The 24,262-nt window shown below is 32.6% G+C and overlaps 1 protein-coding gene across 1 annotated transcript in view; it reads right to left on the bottom strand.

The window, feature by feature from the left end:
- Positions 1–3,451: 3,451 nt before the first annotated feature.
- The window catches only part of LOC127732090 (death-associated protein kinase 1-like), an 82,221-nt gene continuing 61,410 nt past the window's right edge, over positions 3,452–24,262 (bottom strand). Inside the window, exon 13 of the mRNA XM_052241144.1 lies at positions 3,452–20,262. Coding sequence (XP_052097104.1) covers positions 19,844–20,262 — 419 coding nt within the window. The 3' untranslated portion in view covers positions 3,452–19,843. The remainder of the gene's footprint in view (positions 20,263–24,262) is intronic.

Raw genomic sequence — 24,262 nt, 5'->3', positions numbered from 1 at the left:
ATAAATTTTAAAATAAACTCGGGATATAAATTCGGTTTCCATACTTATATATTAAGTGTCATCTCTATTTCTGATCGAGCGTTATGGGAAGTGCCAGGTACTGTCTCCGCATTTTGTGGATTCATATTCACGAACATGACATTCATCAAATCGCACGATGGTGGTCTTGGTACAAGTTGGAGTTGTTCATCTTTTCGGAGCACCAAATTCTTCCTATATGTCATCTTATTTTCTAGGCCCTAGGTTTGTATTTGTCTCTTTATTTTCCTCATTTTTGACTGACTCGCCATTTTCCGTGAAATAATTAAATAAAAATTAGTTGGACATACACGGGAATTGAAGTGTTACGACCAAAGAGGGCGGACAGGCTAATCCAACCCTTGATACGAAATGGAGAAAACCGAAGATCTACTGAATAGAAGAAAAATCAAGACATAAAACAAAACCGGGGACTAAATAAACTGTTATCACAGAGATATGTCTCGCCTTTTTGTAATTTTGATAATGCAAATGTTGAAATTAAAATAGCAATACTTTAACATGTAAGTTATGCAAATATTCAAAGTCGATGAACCATGACAGAAGGTACATGGCTAAAAAACCTCCTTGGAAATGAGATGTGCCAATGCTAATACAACTGCATACCAAATACCATTGACTTATTATAAGTCGTTCCCTTTAAACAAACCTAAACACAAACATTAACTTGTAAACTATGTAAAAGTTTCAAAGTCAATGAACCATGATCAGGGGTGGAGCTATATAATCTCCATGGAAACGATACTTGCAAATGCCAATAAATTTGCATACCAAATATCATTGACTTAACATTAGCAGTCCATCTTAAACTGATCTAATCACAAACTAATACATGTAAACTAAGCAAAAGTTTCAAAGTAAATAGACCATGATTGAGGGGGCGTGGCCAAATATTCTCCATGGAAATGAGATGTGCTAATGCTTATACAACTGAACACCAATTAACATTGGCCTACCACTAATGGTTCCCCTTGAACTGACCTAATCACAAACTAAAACATGTCAACTTAGCAAAATTTTGAAAGTCTACAGACCATGACTAAAGGGGCGGAGCCAAATAATCTCCATGGAAATGAGATATGCCAATGCTTATACAACTGCATACCAAATATCATTGACCTACCACTAGTGGTTCCCCATGGAAATGAGATATATGCCAATGCTTATACAACTGCATACCAAATATCATTGACCTACCACTAGTGGTTCCCCATAAATTGACCTAATCACAAACTAATACATGTAAACTATGAAAAGTTTCAAAGTCAATAGACCTTGACTGAGGGGGCGGGGCCAAATAATCTCCATGGTAATGAGATGTGCCAATGCTAATACAACTGCATACCAAATATCATTGACCTACCACTAGTGGTTCACCATGAACTAGACCTAATCACAAACTAATACATTGTTGACACCTATGTCTCGCTTTTTGACTCCGTCATGGCGAGACAAAAAGCACAGAGGGCACTGAGACAAATATCCCGCATGAGAAGAATAATCGGAATCTAAACGGATAACCACAAATATTATCGAGAACGGTGTTGGTCTTTATGGAGAAAATTTATCCATACACTTATGACAGATGAATTGTCGGATTAATGGGGCCTGTCGGAATAATGGGTTGTCGGAATAATGGGATGTCGGAGTAGTGGGCTGTCGGAATAATTGGATGTCGGAATAATGGTTGTCGGACTAACGGGATGTCACCGATTTCAACCTTTATATGAGGATTAAGTGTAATGTGTGTCCAAAATTATGGCATTACCCCTGTTTTGACAGTTCTTCAAATGTCAAATGATTTTTATACATGCCTTCTAAGAATTGTTGGGCGGGGGGGGGGGGGGGCAGGGGGCTGATCTAGCCATTTTTAAAATGGGGGTCCCAATACAGGAGAAAAAGGGGGGGTCCAACCATATGTCTCCATTCAAATGCATTGATCGTTCAAAAAAAAGGGGGTTCCAACCCCCGGACCCCCCCCCCCTGGATACGCCACTTGGGGGGGGGGGGGGGGGGGGGGGGGGGCTTGGGTGGTCGAAGTAGTCGAACAACTGTATTACAAGCCTTTCAACATCGAGCTTGTGAGTTCGAATGGGGCACATGACAGGTGCGTGTGACTCCAATCTTGTCAGTTTTCTTACCAGAGGTCAGTGGTTCTCTCTGAGAACTCTGGCTTCCTCCACCAATAAAAACTTACTGCCTCGAAATAGCACAATAGAGCTGAAAGTAGCGTTATAAACCAACCAATCTATCTAAGAATAGTTTATTTTGAATAAAGGAAATATTTTAAACTACAAAATACAGTTCAGCTTGAACCAGACAGACCACCAAGGATGCAGAGTAAAAGTTGTTTCATTTTGATAAAATTTGCCTTTATATGAAACCAATGTATCTGATGTCATATTTTTTATGGAAAATGTTTAAATATGGTAAATCGTTGGATTGCAATTATGATCAATTATAAATGTATGCTTGAACTTATTTTATCAATCTTTTCTGTCCTTTTAGAACACTAAATGAATTAAAGAACCTTTATGAGCACCCTCACATACCCCAAATTGTTACTGAGCAAACAAAAGAAAATCTCACCAGATTCCTATGTTTAAAATCTCATAACTCCTACAATAGTCAGCCGATAAAAATTTCTTGTAGATATGCACATCTAAATAGCATGTCCTTATCATCTACAAAGTTTCATGAAATTCTGTTGCGTAGTTTTAAATGAGTTGCAGTATCATATAGTATATTTAAGCCAAAATTCTATGTTCAAAAGGGCGCAACTACTAGAAAAAAAAAATCATAATTTCCTGTCAATATGCACATCTACATAGTATAATGTTCTTATCATCTACAAAGTTTCATGAAATTCTGTTCCATGGTTTAGAGGAGTTGCGATGACAATTTGTTGCATTAGAATATTTAGTTCAAAAGGGCATAACTCCTAGAAAAAAGTTGAATCATAATTTCCTGGTGATATGAACATCTACATAGTATGTCCTTATTATCTTCCAAGTTTCATGAAATTCTCTTGTGCAGTTTCAGTGGAGTTGTGATGACAAGAACAGGACTGATGGATGGACAGACAGACAGACAGACAGGTTAAAAACATTATACCCTACTGAACTATGCGTACATTATCACTGAAATAGTATACATATTTGTTTAGGGGCCAGCTGAAGGACGCCTCCGGGTGCGGGAGTTTCTCGCTGCATTGAAGACCCATTGGTGGCCTTCGGCTGTTGTCTGCTCTATGGTCGGGTTGTTGTCTCTTTGACACATTCCCTATTTCCATTCTCAATTTTAGAAGTTGAACAACAAGGTATATCTGTTTACACTATGATACCATAATGGATGGCTATATCAAAATAATGTCCTATAAATATTTGTTGTGGCGTTAATTAATCAATATAAATATTTGTAAATTGTATAATACTGTAAAATTCAGAAATTATTGCAAATAATGCACCTGGATGAGTATCCAAAAAAAGAACTTACATTCTGATATCAGATATATATATTTGTAAGCAAATTTTCCTGCAATCGCAATGATTAATCTCACATTTTTGTCCTTTCTTCAAAAATCACAATAATAAACACATGCAATAATTTCTGCGTTTACAGTATTGTATTCTGAATAAACAGCTGCCCCATGAGCGCATGATACGCCCGTCGTCTTGTGTGTGAATTTTTATGCAATAATCAAAAATAGTTTCTGACATACGGCGCGACATGTGAAAACCCCCCTTTTTTTTTTACAAAAAACTCAATATCTCTAAAATAAAATTTTGAATCAAAACCAAAAAGTATACAGATCTTTAGATTAATATAACTAAGAAGTGTGTAAAATTTTAAGCAATAATCATAAATCGTTTTTGAGATACGGCGCGACATGTGAAAACCCCCTTTTAAAAAAAAATCAATACCTCTAAAATAAAATTTTGAATCAAAACCAAAAAGTATACAGATCTTTAGATTAATATAACTAAGAAGTGTGTAAAATTTTAAGCAATAATCATAAATCGTTTTTGAGATACGGCGCGACATGTAAAAAACCCCTCCCCCTTTTTTTACAAAATACTCAATAACTCAAAAATAAAATTTTGAATCATCACCAAAAAGTATACAGATCTTAAGATTAGTATAACTAAGAAGTGTGTAAAGTTTTAAGCAATAATCATAAATTGTTTTTGAGATACGGCGTGACATGTGAAAAAAAACACACACCTGTTTTAGTTACTAAGTCTTGTAACTCAAAAAGTTTTAATGTTATTTTCACGAAAAAGTATACAGATCGTTTGATCATCATAAGAAACAACTATGTTAAGTTTTTTGAAATTTGGATAAGTCGTTCTCAAGTTACGGTGCGACATTTTTACGCCGGACAGACAGACGGACAGACGGATAGACGGACAGACGACATTTGTATACCATAATACGTCCCGTCAAAATTTTGACGGGCGTATAAAAACTGAACAAACTTACATTTATTTGTGGTAAAAATGTGAAACAATGTATTCGTAAGGCCACCCTTAAATTTTTTTTTGATGTTACCTTCCCATGCTTGGGTAGGTAGGTAGGGATTTAGTTTTCTTTGAGTCAACAACATAAGTTACAGACAAGAAAACAACGTAAGAGCAGGAAAAAAATCTTTGAAATTTTTTTTAACCGATTTGTGTCATATAATTTTGCAGGTAGGCTGCTAGTTTAAACATATTTTATTGTCCAAAAACATTGACAATAGGATTAGACACAAATTTTGCAACTTAGAACGTCTTCTCCATTACATACAAATAATAAATAACCGAACAAAATAAAATACATAATAATAACATCATAAACAATATTAATATGGAGACATGAAATTAACAAGAATTTAAACGACATGGCTCATCAATTTTTAAAAGTTGAGTTGACCTTAAATTTATTTAAGGTAGACCTAGTAGGTTGTTTTAAATTTGGAATGAATATTCACTCAAAAGGTAAGTTATTATTTTAAAGCAATTAAATTAAATTTTGTTGTCAACTGATGGGATTTTATATATAAAATCAAATTGATGATTCATGTCTTTGGAAAAAATGAACAATTTCATTCGAAGTCAACAAAAAGTAATTACATTATTATTGTTATATATTTAACCATAATGTCTATACACTATGAAATGCGATTGGTCTCTTTGATATAATTCTGCACTTTTGTAAAAATTAGCGTATTTATGTTCATATTAAACATATCATTACCGTACATTAAAGTTTCCAAGTCAGTAGGTATATTTTCTTTTCTAAGTTCAAAAAATAAGATATTCCTTTGAGCTGTATAATTTTTACATGAAAGGAAATAATGTTGAGCATTTTCATATAAATAACCACATTGACACATTGCGTTAGGTTTAATATTTGCGTGATACAGATCCATGTTAAGGGCACTGCATTTGTTTCTTAATCTTGCGTGCAAAACATTTAAATATCTATCGCCAATAGTGAAATATGTAGGGGGTGATTTGTTTTTATAATATTTCTGTTTAATTTTTAATTTAAACATATTTAAAGACTGTTCATTTCTAATACTTAAATCGAGCGAATTCCACAGTTTAATACTAGATGGAATACTTAGTAAATGATTCTTGATAAAGGGACAGTCTGCTAGAGGTTTGGTATATATTTTGACTGTTTCGTAGATTGTAATTGTTTGTTTCTGCAACTGTAGGGGGTATTAAATATAATAAGTATAAAAGAGTGTCCTCTTTCATAATTTTGTAAAATAAAGTTAATTTCTTAACTTCCCGTCTAATCTTTAACTTTTCCCATCCCGTCTCTAAATAAAGTGATTGAGTGCTAACATAGCTTGTTAAACCAGTGACAATACGTGCTGCTTCCAGTTGTAATGTTTCTAATCTTTCAGAATTCAACTGTCCGCAAGTATACCAATCTTCAGAAGAATATTCTAGAACGGGCCTAATAAAAGTTAAATATATTTTTTCTAAATATTCCATTTTTAGTCGGAATTTCAAACGTCTAAGAACATTTAATTTTTTTGATACCTTTTCTGTTAAAGAATCAATATGCTTGGTCCACTTACAATCACTGCTAAAAAATATACCTAAATGTTTGTGACTAGTAACTGTATCTACCTGAACTCCGCCAAAATCAAAAATCAAGTTATTTTTAGAATTTTTGTTACTAAACAACATGATATTAGTTTTATTGGGATTGAATTTAACTAGCCAATCATTTGCCCAGGAATTAATATTTTGTAGATCGATATTTATCATAGATTGAAGAGTAGTTTCATCTGGAGCAGTATGTCCAATAGATGTATCATCTGCAAACATTCTACTTAAACCAATCATATCATCTGCAATGTCATTAATGAATATTAGAAATAAAAGAGGACCCAGTACCGAACCCTGTGGAACACCAGGCTGCTAGGTGGGTAGGTAGGCAACATCAAACAATCTAAATTGTTTGGCCTAAGACCATGCCCATCTTGAACTTTTCATTCTTTTGAATGTAACTTCATAAGAAAGATGAAGGCACACTTTATCATGAATCACAACTGTCAAACATAATGCATTATCTAATTCTTTAAATAATCTCTTCCCAGCGCACAGAAATTTTAATTTCTAGTCGTTTTAAATATTTTAATTCTGAAATTATTGCAAGGTTTTTATTAATGGGAATAATGCGACTGGTTGACTGAGTATCACAAAAATAAGAACTCCAATTCTTATTCTTAAACTTTGAATTTGATAAGATTGGACTTTTAGAAAATGGCCTTGGTGTGAAATAAATTATGAAGAAATGGGTCTTACCTCTTTAAAACAAAAGTATTGAATCAATTATATTCTTTTGAATTCTGATTTAAAAGTTGTACTTCATAACCAAAGTAAAAAAACAGGGTGAGTGGTTTAAAGATGTGAATGGGTCCATAATGTTTAAAGCTTGAAATATTCATGTACAGTAAGAATATGTGGGGTTTAAGTTAAAGAGACAGCATCTCAAAAATGAATTACCCCGGTATAAAATAAAATGAATGTCCCCGTTCCCCACAGCACATGGAAACATAAATTTGTAGAATTAAAAGAGATCTTGATTACAACCATAAAGTAATGTGCATTTAATGTGAAGGCGAATTTCAAACCTTGTTTTACTGAAATAAATCATAAGATCATCAAACGACATTAAGTCTATTTAGTTTCTTTAATCCAATTGTTTAAGATATCTTATATGCATACTGCTTTTCAAAACTGGCATTGCCCTTGTGCATTTATTAAACTTTTAGTAGATATACTTGTCACATGAATGCATCTCTTACATGAAATTTGTTTAACAGATAGCCAGATTGAGTATCTGGGAACAGTATCAAATTATGCATATGTTTTTAGTATTTTACCTAGTTTGACTTCTGAAACAAAAATGATTAACTAACATCTTGGATAGACATATTTTTGTTTTCAAAATTGCACATAATCAAATTAAGCACTTAGACTAGAAATAAATACATCAATATTTACAAAAATAAAATATTTATACAAAACTATACATTTATATATTGAATATGTTCTATGACCAACATTTTTTGACATGTGCTTAGGGCTGTTCCAGAAAATACTATGCCCACCCCCCCAGGGAAGGCAATTTTTTTCTAATATTATGTGGGTGGTTGTATTTGAAATACCAAAATGCAAAGGGAGTGTTGTTCTAATTTATTTTTATTTCTGTGGGTGGTGGGGGTTCAAAAAAAGTGCAGTCACTGGAGGGGGGCATATTATTTTCTGGAACAGGCCTTATGTCAAAGCATTGAAAAAGACAAAAAAAATGGTTAATAATGAAAAATGTCATCTGAAATTGTTGCAGCAAGCATTGTTTTTTTTCCCTCATAATCAGCATAATATTAAAGTGCTTGTAAGCACTACAGGGTAATTTTTTTTTAAATTTTTCAGTTGGAAGTTAAATTAAACATTGCATTGTAAAAAAAAATATTGACAAAGGAAGATAACTCCAATTTTACAGATTACTTTAACAATGACATCATTGATATTTTAGATCAGATATTAGATTACTGCACCTTGCACAAGTTATGTAATTTTCTTGACAAGTATAACACCATTTTGTAACTTTAATATTTTAACATATATTTCATTGATAAATTTATGGAAATGTTCATGGATAGGATGTTTAGAATGTTATGATCAATGCACTATATTTTGTGTATCTCAAAAGAAGGAATAAACCTTGGAAGACAGTACCATAGGGTTTTGTTTGCATTTCATGCAATCTTTACCCAAAACCACAGATTTATGAATTTGTTCAACAATGATAACAATCATCTGAAATTGTCCTAGCAAGTTATGTTAATTCAGAAATTATTGCGTGCATTTATTATAATTTTTGAAGAATGTATAACCCCGTGAATTTCGGTATGGGTTACATTAAAGTCTGTTGGTCTATATTTGACACTGCGGCTGCTTTAAACGCAAGACCGTATACAATATATACAAATCTATTCACAAGTGTACAGCTTTAGAGCTAGGGGAAGACTGCCCCAGCAACAGTTTACAAAACATACATTTAATTCAAAGTTAAGGATCTTAAAACATCATAATAGGTTCTCATAAAATATAACTATTATTGTCAAATCTTATGTAATAATAATCGGATTATTGTCCTACGGCTAAACTTAGTAAAATAGCGATGGTTGCTGCTTTTGTAGTTGACTGTAAGATACATGTATTATCTTTCGCACTTTTAACTGCCATCGGATTAAGTTGTAAATTACTGAAATCTATAATCCATTTGGGTATTTGAAATAAAGAAACATTATATTTAAAAATAAAAAAACATTTAAAACAAGAAATATTCAATTTAAAACTAAAACGAGAAATATTCAATCTAAAACGAGAGTTCATATAAAGCACTTTGCGAATTATAGTAAAAGTTCCTAACGTCACTTTTCTTCCTGTTATATTCTCCACTACTTCCCCGAAGTGCTCGTCCCGAGCACAAATTACTACATTTCGTATTTGTGTTGGTAATGTTATTTCATCTGTGGGTAATTCGTCTTTGAGTAATTCATCTTTCTGGTTACTGAAAGTGTGCACATACTGAAAACATCACGAACATAGAAAATGCACATTTTGGACCTTTTAATAAATATATAAAGGGGTACGAGGAGGGGGACAAACCGTGATAAATATACTAAAATATTCCGAGTGAGGAGGGGGAAAAACATAAATATACTAAAATATTCTGAGGAGGGGGACAAACATAAAAACACTATAATATTCTGAGGAGGGGGATAGACATAAATATACTAAAATATCCATTTCCACTTCAATATTCAGAAGTAGACAACTTCATTAATTGTGTAGATATCTAAAACAAAAACGGGGCTGTTAATTAACTGTTGCAACAGGGATTTGTCTCGCCTGTATGTTAGTTTGATAGTAAAAATGCAAAGGTTGAAATCAAAATAACATGTAAATTATGGAAAATATTCAAAGTTAATGAAACATGACTGAATGTACATAGCACACGTTTCCGTGGAAAAACGATATGTCAATGCTAATAGAACTGCATACAAAATATCATAAGTCGTTCCCCTTTAATTGAAATAATCACAAACTTTAACATTTTTACAATGAAATTGTTTCAAAGTCATTAAACCACGACTGAGGAGGCGGGCCAATTAATCTCCATGGAAATGAGATGTGCCAATGCCAATACAACTGCATACCAAATATCATAAGTGATTCCCTTAAATGGACCTAATCACAAACTTTAACATGTAAACTTTACAAAAGTTTCAGAGTCAATAGACCATGACTAAAAGGCAGGGCAAAACAATTTCTATGGGAATGAGATGATCCAATGTTTATACAGCTGCATACCAAATATCATCAATTGATCATAAATGAATGGCACCTATCAAAATGACCTTATCACAAACTTTCATAAATTGTTGATGGCACCGACACCATCGAAAACAACATACCTAAGTCTCGATTTTTGACTCGTCAAGGCGAGACAATAATGTCCTTCATGAAATATTGTACACCAGTTAAAATTTTATAGAAAATATTGTCCGCAGACAATGATTTATAATGAAATACAGTACTGTCCAGAAAATTATTTCATTATGCAATAGTGTCCCTGTCTGCTTGATATTTTGTCAACTTCTTTGGAAAAATATTTCACTGTGAAATACTGTCCCTGACATAATTTCACTGAAAATATTACTAATCACAGTATGCCTTACTAAGGACTCCTTCGCTATGAATGTTTCTAGAATCTTTAAAATATTGTTCTTGAAAATTATATTTATTACCAAATAATTCTCATCTGCAGTAGACAAGCATGAAGCACATTTTCATATTTATATCTATAAAAAAAAGAAGAAAGACAAGTGTTTTATATATCGGACGAACATTTTATTATTTCATCATTAGCTTATTTCAAATTAGCATTTATGAATAATCAGAGTCAAACATGTTAATTACAATATACTGTACAATAAAGTAAAATACTGACAATCTCTTTAAATATATAATTATGTTTTTTTATTATCAATGAAATCAAACATTCTAATGACAACTTTGTTCAAACTATTAATGTTTATAACCTCCTTTCATCAATGAAATATTGACTCATTATACACATGTAACTTTGGGTAACCTCCCTTTAACGAGACAATATTTCACTGCTGATAATCAATACATGAAATTTTCTCCATATAACGACAACATTTATATTGAAATTTGTCCTTCTCTGGCATGAGGATTTTGAAAACAAATAAACTGACCTTGTAAGAACTGAAAATAATTAACTTTGCACAAGACAGGATGGAAATGTACTGCTACATCACAAACATGCAGGATACGAATGTGTACAAAAGTGAAAAGGAATATCTGTGCTTCAATACAGCGGGGAAAATAATAAAATGAGCATGCGTAGCAAAAGATGAAAATAAATATTCAATCTGCAGTTCTAGAAATCTACAGGAGGGTAGAATTTTCCATGGCAGGATTGTCAAAATACCATGGCTAATAAATAAAAATTTTAAAACATCTTTTCCAACATGTCTTATACATATCAAATACTAACTGAAGCAATATTACTTTATACAGTAGTTTTACTATATATGATGATAGTTATATTTAATGAAAAATTCATGTTCCAAAAGATTTTATAATACTTTTTCTTAGCCATGGTATTTTCACCCCTACCATGCAAAAGAGAACCCTCCTCCCCTTTTAAGTCAGAATTTCTATTTTAATAGCATTTAATACACTACATTAACTGCTTATAATGTCGTTATTAGTAACTTAGATAAAAAACATAATTTAGATAACAATTCATCACTCTTTTTCTTAGTCAGTATAGTTTGTCCTCTCTACTATGGAAAATTGATACTCCTCCACAAATAAGGTCTCCAGTAAGGTATCCCTTAAGGTCACACTGTCACATCCAAAAATAGCAGCAGGTCATCAGGTCACTTATAAGCAAATTATATAGTTTTAAATTCATCTCATTCTCAGTGTTGAATATTTGTGAAGGTCCCTAGTACTTTTAAAATGTGACATTAGGACACAAGGTCATCCACCAACCCTCCTAAAAGTCGGATTTGACATGTTGGAACCACATAATGGGTCTAGATTTTAATATACAATAGCATATATATTACTTGAACTAGTTATAATGCTGCAAAAAGACGTTTTCTTAGCCATGACATTTTGAACCCCCTCCCCCAATAGGTCACAATTTCAATGAATGATAGCAGTACCATAACATTCACTACTAGTAGTAATAATGTGATGAACAGTATCTTGAAAAAAAACAGTCTCTAAAGAGCCTGTGTTACTCACCTGCATCTTCGATATTGGCCACTTTTTAGTAAAATTCATCATTAAAGGAGAATAACTTTATAAAGAGTTAACTAACAACGAACACCAAGTGAGGTCAGGTGAACTAAAAATAAGAGCTTAAAGATTTTAGATCAATTTTTTAACTATGGTATTTTGAACTCTCTTTAATATTTAAATAAACCCCTCTTTATAATTTCAACTTATTACAGAATATAAGCTACTTGATCTAATTATAATGCTTTACTAGGTATCTGGAAAGAAAAACATATGTTTGAGAAGGTTCTATAACATTTTTTCTTAGACATAACATCCAGACCTTTATTATGTAAAATTGACCCCATGTGGTGTAAGGGTTTAAATTTAAAATAGCAATGCTGTCTACTAATAACATTGTATGATATTCCAATAAATATATGGAATGAATAAGCAAAGGAGTCGATTTTCCATGGGGTTCAAAATACCATGATGATGTGACACGGGACAGTAATCTTCTGGGATTTAAAAAAATATAGGTTTAAGTGTAAAAGTTTTATTTCAGGTTAAAAACAATTAACATAATTATATATATTGGCCCTTATCTTGTAATATATGTCTCTCTCTCAGACGTGTCCTTAAAATCACAAATCGCCCAAACGTGTCAAATTATTCACTTCGCTCAAATGTGTTTACTTTAAACTGCCAATACATTGCAAAACTCTTCGCGCTAATATGTCCTCAGTGAATTTGAAAAGGTTTACGGCAATTGAATGATGGGGGACACGATTGAAGACTTTCGGTTTCGGTTGGTTTCTAAATAAAGATCCAAGCCCCCATCCAATGACATCTGGAGGAAAGGTGTAGCAATCAGTGTAGTCAAATGTCCAAGACGTGAAACACTATGCAAAGTGAAAGATGTAATCACTTACTTTTGCTTTCAAATGAACAGACAAGATCAGAGCAACATTCTTAGAGTATTTAATGGCAATACATAGTTCCCTACTAGTTAATAATTCATTGTTCTGGAACAAAATGCTAACTTGATCTTTAACTGGTCATGGTGTAAACTATATAAAAATAAATGGGGAATGTGTATATAGGACACAGATGATGCCCCGCTTGCATATAACAATACAAATGGACCAACCTAAAGAAGGGTAAAAGTGACGCTACCCAAATTTGTACTTGATCTGAGTTTTGTGGAAATAAGCATTGTGTATAAGTTTCATAAAATTTGGTTGAGGCAAACTAAAGAAGGAGAACGGAAACAAAAAATTCAGCAATTTTTCCATTTGTAAAGGGGCATAAATCTTGAACGGTAAAAGTGACGCCATCAAAATTTAAACTTGATCTGTATTTTGTGGTTATAAACATTGTGTAAACTATATGTTTCATAACATTTGGTTGATGCAAACTAAAGTGAGAGAACGGAAACGAAAAATTCAGCAATTTTTCCATTTGTAAAGGGGCACAACTCTAGAACGGTACAAGTGACGCTTTCAAATTTCAAACATGATCTGAATTTTGTGGTAATAAGCATTGTGTATATGTTTCATAACATTTGGTGGAGACAAACTAAAGTTAGAGAATGGAAACAAAAAATTCAGCATTTTTTTCATTTGTAAAGGAACATAACTCAAGAACGGTAAAATTGATGCCACCAAAATTCAAAGTTGATCTGTGTTTTGTGGTAATAAGCATTGTGTATATGTTTCATAACATTTGGTTGAGGCAAACTAAAATTAGAGAACGGAAACCAATTTTGGGACGTATGTACGTATGTAAAGACGGAGAAGGGTAAAACTTAATGCCCCCTCAGCGATGGCGGAGGCATAAAATTAAATCAATATCTTTAAGCATGACGAAAAAATAAGTCTGGAAAACTGATTATTTGCGTGAACTTTCTAAGTCTTCGGACCTAACTATATATAAAAAAAATATTTTTACTTGCAATGGTTTCATTTTTTTTTATCAGTATAATTATTATTGTTTTAAATATTAAATAAAGGTGCTTCACATTTATAAAACCAAAAACAATTGATCTTGCAAGTTTTAGTGCTTGAATAGTGACCAAGTGGTCATTTATAAGCATTAGTTTGTTCCACATTTCTTATTGATATTTAGCATAATTAAATGATTAATTTGCAACACATAAAAAATGAGTCATTAATTCTCTTGTCTTTTGATTTCTCAATTTCCAGTGGTAAATATTTCATGAATATTTATAGCAAAATCAAACATTGCAATTCATTAGTTTTGAACAGTTAAGTTCTTGCCTAACTACATTAATAATAAATGAGGGTATCACACGACCAGCTCCTGGCAGAAATGATTTCTGGGTAAAAGAAGAGTAACTGTCTCATTTTTTCAACACAGTAAAAGGAAGGTTCCTATAATAAATTTGATTGGATTAGATATTACACAACATATGTAATTACAAATCACTATTCAATAGCGGTGGACCCGACTTGGGTTTTTAACGTTTTAAGCACATTTGGGCCTTTTTTCTAAATGGACATAGTTGGGCGTTCATAAAAAGAACATGTTTTTGAGCCTTTTAGCAACTGTACATGTTATAATAGTTCATTTGCATCATATGGACATGTTTGGGGAATTAGACACGTTGTGGGGGATAGACACGTTTCTGAGTGTTACATATATACAAATCAAAGTTAAGCAACATAACTTCTGACTGAACATAAAGTAAAACAAAATCTCGATTTAAATTTCAAGTTTTTGTTATCTTTATTTTCAATCATTCCTGTATTCAAAAGTATTTCCGTAATGTTGGTGAAATTTCAGACAGGTACAACGATCGAAAACTTTGAATACCAAAGATAGTTGATTTATTGCTTATAGTATCTTTATACACATAGTTCACACCATCGCTGCCAGATTATAAGTAATCCCTATCTTTCATTATAGGCGAGACAAAAACTATTTTCACTATTTTGCTCTGCATACTATCTTTGGTCATATAGGTTGCACTTTGTAAATACAGCTGTTTCTCAAACCACGCCTCTTTTGGGGAGATATATAATATTCATAGATAATTAATTTTGTTAATGTACTGGTTCCCGGATATGATCTCTATGTTTCATCTCGTAGAGACATAACTTGGGAATGTTACCAGTAAATATATATATATTCATAGTGATCAAGTTAAAATCTGTGGAAATCCTTAAACCAAGGTAGGGGCACCATAAAATTTTAATACAAGTTTTAACTCACAGAAGTTCGGGGCATATAAGCGTTGAAAATATGCCGCACAGCCCTATATTTTGACCTTTGAAAAAAATAGTAGTGCATATGAACTTTCCATTCTAGGATATAATTTTTTTCAAAACATCATAGTAAAAGTGGTACAGTTTTAGCCGTGAAAGGAGTTCCTATGGGAAATTGCATTGTTGATATTTACAGAAATGCAACCTATAAAAGCTTCTGTCCAAATTTCTTAAATTCAATGAAGGCTTTTGAAGTCTAAAACAAAACTGTCCCACAGATGACTACGCTGAATGCAATGTATTGCTATGTCTCACTTCCGTGACATAAATGTTGGAGGCTCCACAATAATTGTCAAAGTATCATAGCTGTCATTCAAATTGAAAAATAAAAATAACATTATAGTATTGTCAAAATAATACAAAACTAGAGGCTCTCAAGAGCCTGTGTCACTCACCTTGGTTTATATATATATGCACATTCAACAAAGGACACTTTCAAACCTTGTAGACGAGAATAGAATGACAAAAATCTCTGTTCTTTTTGTATCTTATATTGCTGATCATTGAAGTCTGTTTAGTTTCTCTCTATCATCATATCTTATTTAGCTTTTGCTCCAAACACAAAAGAGGGTAAAAAAAATCCTATAAAGAGTAACAGTCTACTGATTATATCAGCAAAATTTGACTTGTTAGTAGGTCTTGTCTTGCTTATCATTTTTGATTATTTAAGTTTCTATTTATCTATTATAATTTTTATCATAGAAGGCAAAACGCAAAAAAAAAAGGTAAAAATCGTAATAAAAGGGCAATAACTCCAATAAGGAGTCTTCGGACAATTTCTGCCATTTGTCTTAATTGTAGATCTTGTCTTGCTGATCATTTTTTTATGTTTAAGTTTCTTTGTATCTATTATAAGTTTTAAGATATAAGACAAAAACGCCAAAAAAATTGTACAAATCGGCATCAAAGGCCAATAACTCTAATAAGGAGTCAACTGATGATTTCAACCATAAGACTTATTTGTAGAAATTGTCCTTCTGATCATTTTTGCAGTTTAAAATTTCTCTCTATTTATGATAGTTTATAAGATAATAGGCAAAAATCAAAAAAAGTGGTAAAATTTGGATAATTGGTGGAGCTGAACATTCTGAACAATTTTACCCTTTTCAGATTTTCTCTATTTAAAACGGTTATCAGAAGAATAGACAAAACTTGCATTTTACCCCATATGTTCTATTTTTTGCCATGTCGGCCATCTTTGTTGGCAGGCGGGGCTATCTGACACATTTTTAAAACTAAATACCCTAATGATGATTGTGGCAAAGTTTGATTTTTTTTGGCCCAGTAGTTTCAGAGGAGAAGATTTTTGTAAAAGATTACAAAAATTTACGAAAAATTGTTAAAAATTGACTATAAAGGGCAATAACTCCTTAAGGGGTCCATTGACAATTTTGGTCACTTTAACTTATTTGTAGATTTCACTTTGCTGAACATTATTGTTGTTTACAGTTTATCTCTATCTATAATAATATTCAAGATAATTTCCAATAAAATGCTTCGCTGGGGCGCAGCTTGATACGACCGCAGAGGTCGAACCCTGAACAGTTGGGGCAAGTATGGACACAAAATTCAAGCTTGATACAGCTATGACTTTGGATTGTCATTAAATATTTGACACAGCATAGGTTTCTGACACAGGATGAATGTGGTGTAAGAACTGGAAAAAATTTAATTTACCTATTATGGTGGAATCTCCATAAACTAAATTGTTTGTTAATTTCAATATATCAAAGAATATGTAGAATTCAATGTTTGATGTAATGTAATAAAGTTGAAATTTGGACCGTTTTTGTTCAATGTGGACCAATTTGGTAACATGTATAAATAATCAAAAATCTAAATACATGGGAGCCCATTTAAATACATCATAAAGGTATTAAAATAGAAAGTGACATCATAGTCATGGCTAAAAATAAACAAAAATCCTTAATCAGCAACATTTAAAGTAATATCTAAAAATAAAATTCCTTTGTAACCATAAAAGCCCATTTAAATACATCATAAAGATATTAAAATAGAAAATGACATCATAGTCATGGCTAAACATAGCAAAAAACCCTTAATCAGCATCATTTAACAGTAATATCTAAAAATGGAAATTACATCATAAAGGTATTAAAATAGAAAATGACATCATAGTCATGGCTAAAAATAAACAAAATCCTTAATCAGCATCAGCAACATTTTATAGTAATATCTAAAAATAAAATTCCTTTGTAACCATAAAAGCCCATTTAAATACATCATAACAGATATTAAAATAGAAAATGACATCATAGTCATGGCTAAACATAGCAAAAACCTTAATCAGCATCATTTAACAGTAATATCTAAAAATAAAAATTTCTTTGCAACCATAAAAGTAAAATAGAAAATGACATCAAAATCATAGCTAAAAATAAACAAAAATTTTTTTTATTGGCAAATTTTAAATGGAGTTTATTATACTAAAACAATAAATTTGCAACCATAAACATGATAAAACCCCATTTAAACACATCATAAAAGTATTAAATAATTCAACTACATCATACGGCTATAAAAATAGAAAATGACTTCATAGTCAAGGCTAAAGGTAAACAAAAAACCTTCATCAGCAAAATTTTATATTGGCAAATTTCCAATGAAGTTTATTACACTAAAATTGTTGGCAAATTTCCAATGCATTTATTAACAATAAAGTTATTGGCAAATTTCCAATTTACATAATTTAAAAGCAGTGTAGATGAGATATTTAAATGAGTTTGAATTACCAACCTTACACTGCTTTTAAATAATGTTCTTTACTCAATTATTTGTCTATTAAAATGGAAACCCTTGTTTTTTAACCTTTTTTCCCCTTATTCCTTAAACATTAGAGCACACTAAAAAAATCCTTATTTTCGACCAATATTTGGCCCCTTATTCATAAATGTTTGAGCAATTAACCACAAAACTCAATTCCTACTTTCTCTTCGTGATAAAAAATAACTAACTTAAAATGTAAATTTTAAACAAAAAAAAAAGGAAAAAAAAAAATACCCCTTTTTTGACCCCCGCCCCCCTTTCCCCCCAAACCAAGCTCAATAACAGCCTTGCCTTTGTGGTATGGTACCTTGTAATACAATTTTAGAGAGATCCATACACTTGAACACAAGTTATTGTCTAGAAACTAAAAAATGCTTATTTTAAACCCCTTTTTAGGCCCCTTATTACTAAACGTTTTGGGCAATTACCACAACACTCAATTCCAGCTTTCTATTTGTGAAATGGAACCTTGTAGTAAAATTTCAGAAAGATCCATACACTTACACACAAGTTATTGTCATGAAACTAGAAAAATGCTTGTTTTTTGCCCCCTTTTGGCCCCTTATTCCTAAAATTTTGAGGCAATTAACCCCAAAATCAATCCCAGCATTGACCCTTTGTGATATGGAATCTTGTGGTACAATGTCAAAGAGATCCATATGCTAACACACAAGTTATGTCTGGAAGTTACAAAAATGCTTATTTTCGGCCCCTTTTTGGCCCCTAATTCCTTAACTGTTGGTACCATAACCCCCAAAATCAATCCCCACCTTCCTATTGTGGTATTGAACCTTATGGTTAAATTTCATAGAGATCCATTCACTTAAACTAAAGTTAGAGTGCGAAAACCATTGTGTATTCGGACGACGACGACGCCAACATCATACCAATATACGACCTCAAAATTTTTTTGCGGTCGTATAAAAACTGCAACAGTAACCCAACAATGGGTTGTCTGATTCGTCTGAAAATATCAGGGCAGATAAAACTTAATCTGATGAACATTTTTAAACTAGAGATCTCAATGATGATTGTGGCCAAGTTTGATTCTATTTGACCCAGTAGTTTCAGAGAAGATTTTTGTAAAAGATTACAAAAACTTACGAAAAATTGTTAAAAATTGACTATAAAGGGCAATAAATCCTTAAGGGGTCAATTGACCATTATGGTCATGTTGACTTATTGGAAGATCTTACTTTGCTGTACATTATTGCTGTTCACAGTTTATCTATAACTATAATAATATTGAAGATAATAACCAAAAACTGCAAAATTTTCATAAATTACCAATTCAGGGGCAGCAACCCAACAACGGGTTGTCTGATTTGTCTGAAAATTTCTTAGACCTGATGAACAATTTCACCCCCTGTAAGATTTGCTCTAAATGCTTTGGTTTCAGAGATATAAGCCAAAATCTACATTTTACCTCTATGTTCTATTTTTAGACATGGTGGCCATCTTGGTTGGCGGGCCGGGTCGTCGGCCACTTTTTTAAAACTAGATACCCCAATGACAATTGTGGTGAAGTTTGGTTAACTTTGGCCCATTAGTTTCAGAGGAAAAGATTTTTGTAAAAGTTAATGGACGACGGCGGACGCCAAGTGATGAGAAAAGCTCACTTGGGCCTCTGGGCCAGGTGAGCTAAAAATAATGATATAAAGTATGAAAGCTTTAAGTATTATTGCTATTTTGGAAGGACAGACAGACTTGCAAAGACTTTAACTATGTCCCCTGCTCTGCGCAGGATATATAGAACAAATGAAGTTCAAAAGTATTAGCATCATACATCTTAGAAACAATGAGGCTAAATCCCACCTCTAGTTTTACTAAAGACTTTAAGTTTACATTTCCTCCAAATTAGAATGTTGCTCTAAATATATTGTGTGAAGCCTACTTTCAAGCTATTGAACATTTCTTTGACCCCTTTTGCTGACTATGTGGCTTCTGTTCTGATGTGTTCTTAGGTTTCTTTGGAATTGCACCTTCACCTCTAATTTCTTCTGATCCTCTAAGGGTATTAAGATCCACATTCTTTAAAACTTCCTGTAAGCAATGTGCACCCCTACCAACGTTTACTAAAGCCTGTACAAGTACCCGTAGTGTAGGTTTCACTGTTCTGTCTTCTCTCCATGTAAACAATACTTCCTTATTCTGAGCTGCTAAGTCTTGGGAATTATTGCTCTGTATATTTTCTAGGTTTGCAATTGACAACCCAATTTCAGCACCAAGTTGAAAAAATATCTGACCAATTTGTGGTGCTAATGAATCCAAGATCTCATCTGTCGGAACACAATCTAAGTATTCCAAAGGAATATCTGAAATATCAGAATGAATAATAGATATAACAAGAGTGCACATGCTAAAATGTCTCGCCTGCTTTACTGACCATCGATTTTACGTTGATAGTCCTAAATACACAGCTTTAATACAAGTATCACATAAACTTAACATGATCCAAGAAAATGAGGTCAAAGTCAGATAAACCAAACCAGAAATACTCCTTACAATCATTCCATACGCCAAACATAGTTGACCTATTGCTTACAGTTTCTTAGCAAATATCTTAACCTGGTAAACATTGACCAATGAACCATGAAAATGAAATTAAGGTCAGGTGAACCATGCCAGTTGGACATGTACACCTTACAATCAATCTATGCATTAAATATAGTTGACATATATTGTTTATAATATCTAAGAAACAAACTTAACCATGAAAACTTAACATTGACCAATGAACCATGAAAATGAGGTCAAGGTCAAATGATACCTAACAGACAGACATATACACCTTACAAACATTCCATACACCAAATATAGTTGACCTATTGCTTATAGTTTAAGAAAAACAGATCAAACATAAAAAAATTACACTTAGCAATGAACCGTGAAAATGAGGTCAAGGTCAAATAAAACATGCCAAACCGACATGTACATCGTAAATATTTCCAAACACCAAATATAGTTGATTTATTGCATATAGTATTAGAAAAAAAAACCAAAACATGAAAAACTTAACTTTAACCACTGAACCATGAAAATGAGGTCAAGGTCAGATGCCACCTGCCAGTTGGACATTTACACCTTAAATCATTCCAGACACCAAATATAGTAGACCTATTGCTCATAGTATCAGAGGTATGGACTTGACCTTGTTCACTGATCAATGAAATGAGGTAGAGTTCAGATGAAAACTGTCTGACAGGCATGAGGACCTTGCAAGGTACGCATATACTAAATATAGTTATCCTATTACTCATAATAAAAGAGAAATTGACATTACAAAAAATCTTAACTCTTTTTTGAAGTAGTCACTAGACCATGAAAATGAGGTCAAGGACTATGGACATATGACAGACGGAAACTTCATAACATAAGGCATCTATATACAAAGTATGGGGCATCTATGTCTTCTACCTTCTGAAATATAAAGCTTTAAAATAGTTGTTTAACGCAGCTGCTGCTGGATCACTACCCCTATGTTGAGCTTTCTCCAATAGAAGTTGCAGGCTCGACAAAAATGATGTAATTAGAAACAAATTCCCAAAAATACTATTTGGATTTGAGTGAAACTTGTGAGTCGTTATCTAGACAACATTTATGTATGGTATACCAAATAATAAGCCTGGTATCGTAGATGCATTTTTACAAGGTACGTATCACCAGCCCAGTAGTGAGTCCTTCTGTCCTGTTGTATCATTGGTACAGTAATGTTCTGTAAATGTTCATTAATTGTTAAAATCATTCGAAACTGTTACCTTGTTTTTCTTCCCCAATGAATAGACGACCTTTGCTAGATTTGGTAAATTTTTGTTTGATATTTGTGGTTTTTAATGACCTTCAACTTAGGTTAATTATGATTTCAAACTGTTTTGATTCAGGCACATGTGTGGTATCTTTTTTTTAAGAGTTTTAATGTTATAAAAATATTAAGAAAAACTAGATATGAGCAATGCTCCCCCCCCCCCTTTTCTGCTCTGCCATATGCACGAGTATAGTTCCACATAATTTAGATTTGACAAACAGTAACTATGGCATACAACTTGAAATTGTTACGGTCTGTAAGACACAAATAATGCCCCCGCCTGACCATAGGAAATTATAAATTTAACACTATGTATGATGATGTAACTGTAGGAGGAGATAGCCAGACAAACCATGATCTCTTTATGCAGCTAGTACCAAAAATATGACGAAGTCCAACTACCTGTCATTTTCAGAATATTTAAAAGAAATCAAAATCCTGTGGCCATGCACACCTTTATTATGTGTATGAACATTCTACAAAATATTAAAGTTGTACCTCTAAAACTGTAGGAGATAGCCGGACAAACAATGTATCCTAATTTGGACGGACGAACGGACAGGGGTAAACTAATATGCCCCCCGACTTTTTGTCGCAGGGGAATAAAAAGATTATTGATTTCTCTATTTAAGCTACATAAAAAAAGGCCCTGATGTTTTTGTTTCGAAATTGGAAACTATCTTTATTTTTAGAAAATAATGTTGTAACCATCAGTAATGTGAACAAATATGCTTAGTTAGGTCACCCCTTTGGAAAAGGCGGGAAATATGGTATTCTATGATTTTACATTCCACATTTTTTTGTCCAGCTTAATTTGACAAACATTGATAAAACTGCACCACAATGACAATCCCCATGTGCAGATGTTCACTTAGGGTTTGGTATTTTCAAGATGGCCACCGTCACCATGGAAACGGCAAAAATGTGAAAAACCAAAAAGTAGTCCAAATTTAATGAAATTTTCAGGAAATATAACTCGTCATTCGAAAGTGTGCCATCCATCTTAAGAACTTTCAAAATTGCTACCATTGCGATGGAAACAGTCCAAATGTGAAAAAACGAAAATAAATCCTTAATTAATTCATAGTTAATCAACCGTTACAGATATGACCCCCAAACCTACACCGCCGTAACAATAGTATGAACTGTAGAATTGATTGCCGTTGGAATTTTTTAGATTGCTTCTGTGTAACCATGGAGATAAGGCTTAAAGTGTAATATTGACCCATACGGGATAAAGCGTCAAAGTAACATTTTCTTTCAAATTGTAAGCTCAACCCCAGTTAAATGTTATTGAAATGTCAGCTGTCTTTGAAATTTTCAAAATGGCCGCCGTTGCCATGGAAACAGCGAAAAAAAATGCATAAAACACCTCGTAAATTTGAGGCAAAGTTCTGTAATCAAGAGTATGTGCATACGATCAAATACAAATCTGTACTGCTAACATCTACTAGAATATGCTAGAAGAAAAAAAAAATATCATTTAACGTGCTTTTATTCTATACAAAAATCTTGCTTTGAAGAGAGAATGGCCACCTAGAAAGGGAGAAACACTAAGAGTACATATTAGTGACATTTCTGCACTTGCATTCATGTACACATTCGGGATTCAAACACCTACTAAAATATACACATTAGCTGAAATCAATCGATGAACGTGTAATTAAATTGTACAAGATAAAATACATATCAAATGCATGTATCGTGTGATCCGCGATCAACCATCCGTTACATATTAAAGAACAAAGTTTGTACGGGTTCCGCGGAACCCAGTGTCTCGCCTACTTTTGCTGCTAGTCACAGGCTCAACAAAAATGGGGAAAAAATATTAAAAACTTCCTTATAGATACTATCTTTTGATTGTAAGAAGCTTCTGTCCAAGTTTAATAAAAATCCAGAAAGGTTTATGAATCTAATAAATGTTTTAAATACAGACTGTATGTAATGTTCACTGGAAGAAAAACTTAAGTCCATTTATAAGTAATATACGGAAAAACAGGAAATATATTTTTACAAAATTTCCTTCTAGATACTAGCTTTTGATCATAAACAAGCTTCTGTCCAAGTTTGGTACAAATCCAGGATAGTTTAAGAAAGTTATTAAAACTTTAAAAACTTTAACCACAGAGTGAATGTAATGTTAACTGGCAGAAAAACTAAGTCCATTTATAAGTAAAATAAGGAAAAACAGGATTTTTTTTTACAAAATTTCCTAGTAGATACTTTCTTATGATCATAAACAAGCTTCTGTCCAAGTTTGGTAGATATCCAGGATAGTTTGTGTTTCCTATCATGATTTCCTTGATAGAGGATTGCTGCTCACAAGGAAGCTATTAAACCAAGAGTTCCAAATGGTGAAGTTGAAGTCATCCCTTCGTAAATTTTACGGACGCCATCACGAGTTGGTTGACCGTTATGGAATAACCGTTTCACAGATAATATCGGATATGTTCCTTATGTCGTAACTACCATACCCTCCCTTTTCACGAATGTGACTTACCGAATTAGAC

Source organism: Mytilus californianus, unplaced genomic scaffold (assembly GCF_021869535.1).
Source record: "Mytilus californianus isolate M0D057914Y unplaced genomic scaffold, xbMytCali1.0.p SCAF_22, whole genome shotgun sequence".
Taxonomy (NCBI): domain Eukaryota; kingdom Metazoa; phylum Mollusca; class Bivalvia; order Mytilida; family Mytilidae; genus Mytilus; species Mytilus californianus.
Note: the sequence above shows the minus strand (reverse complement) of the source record. Positions and strands in the feature narration are given on the sequence as shown.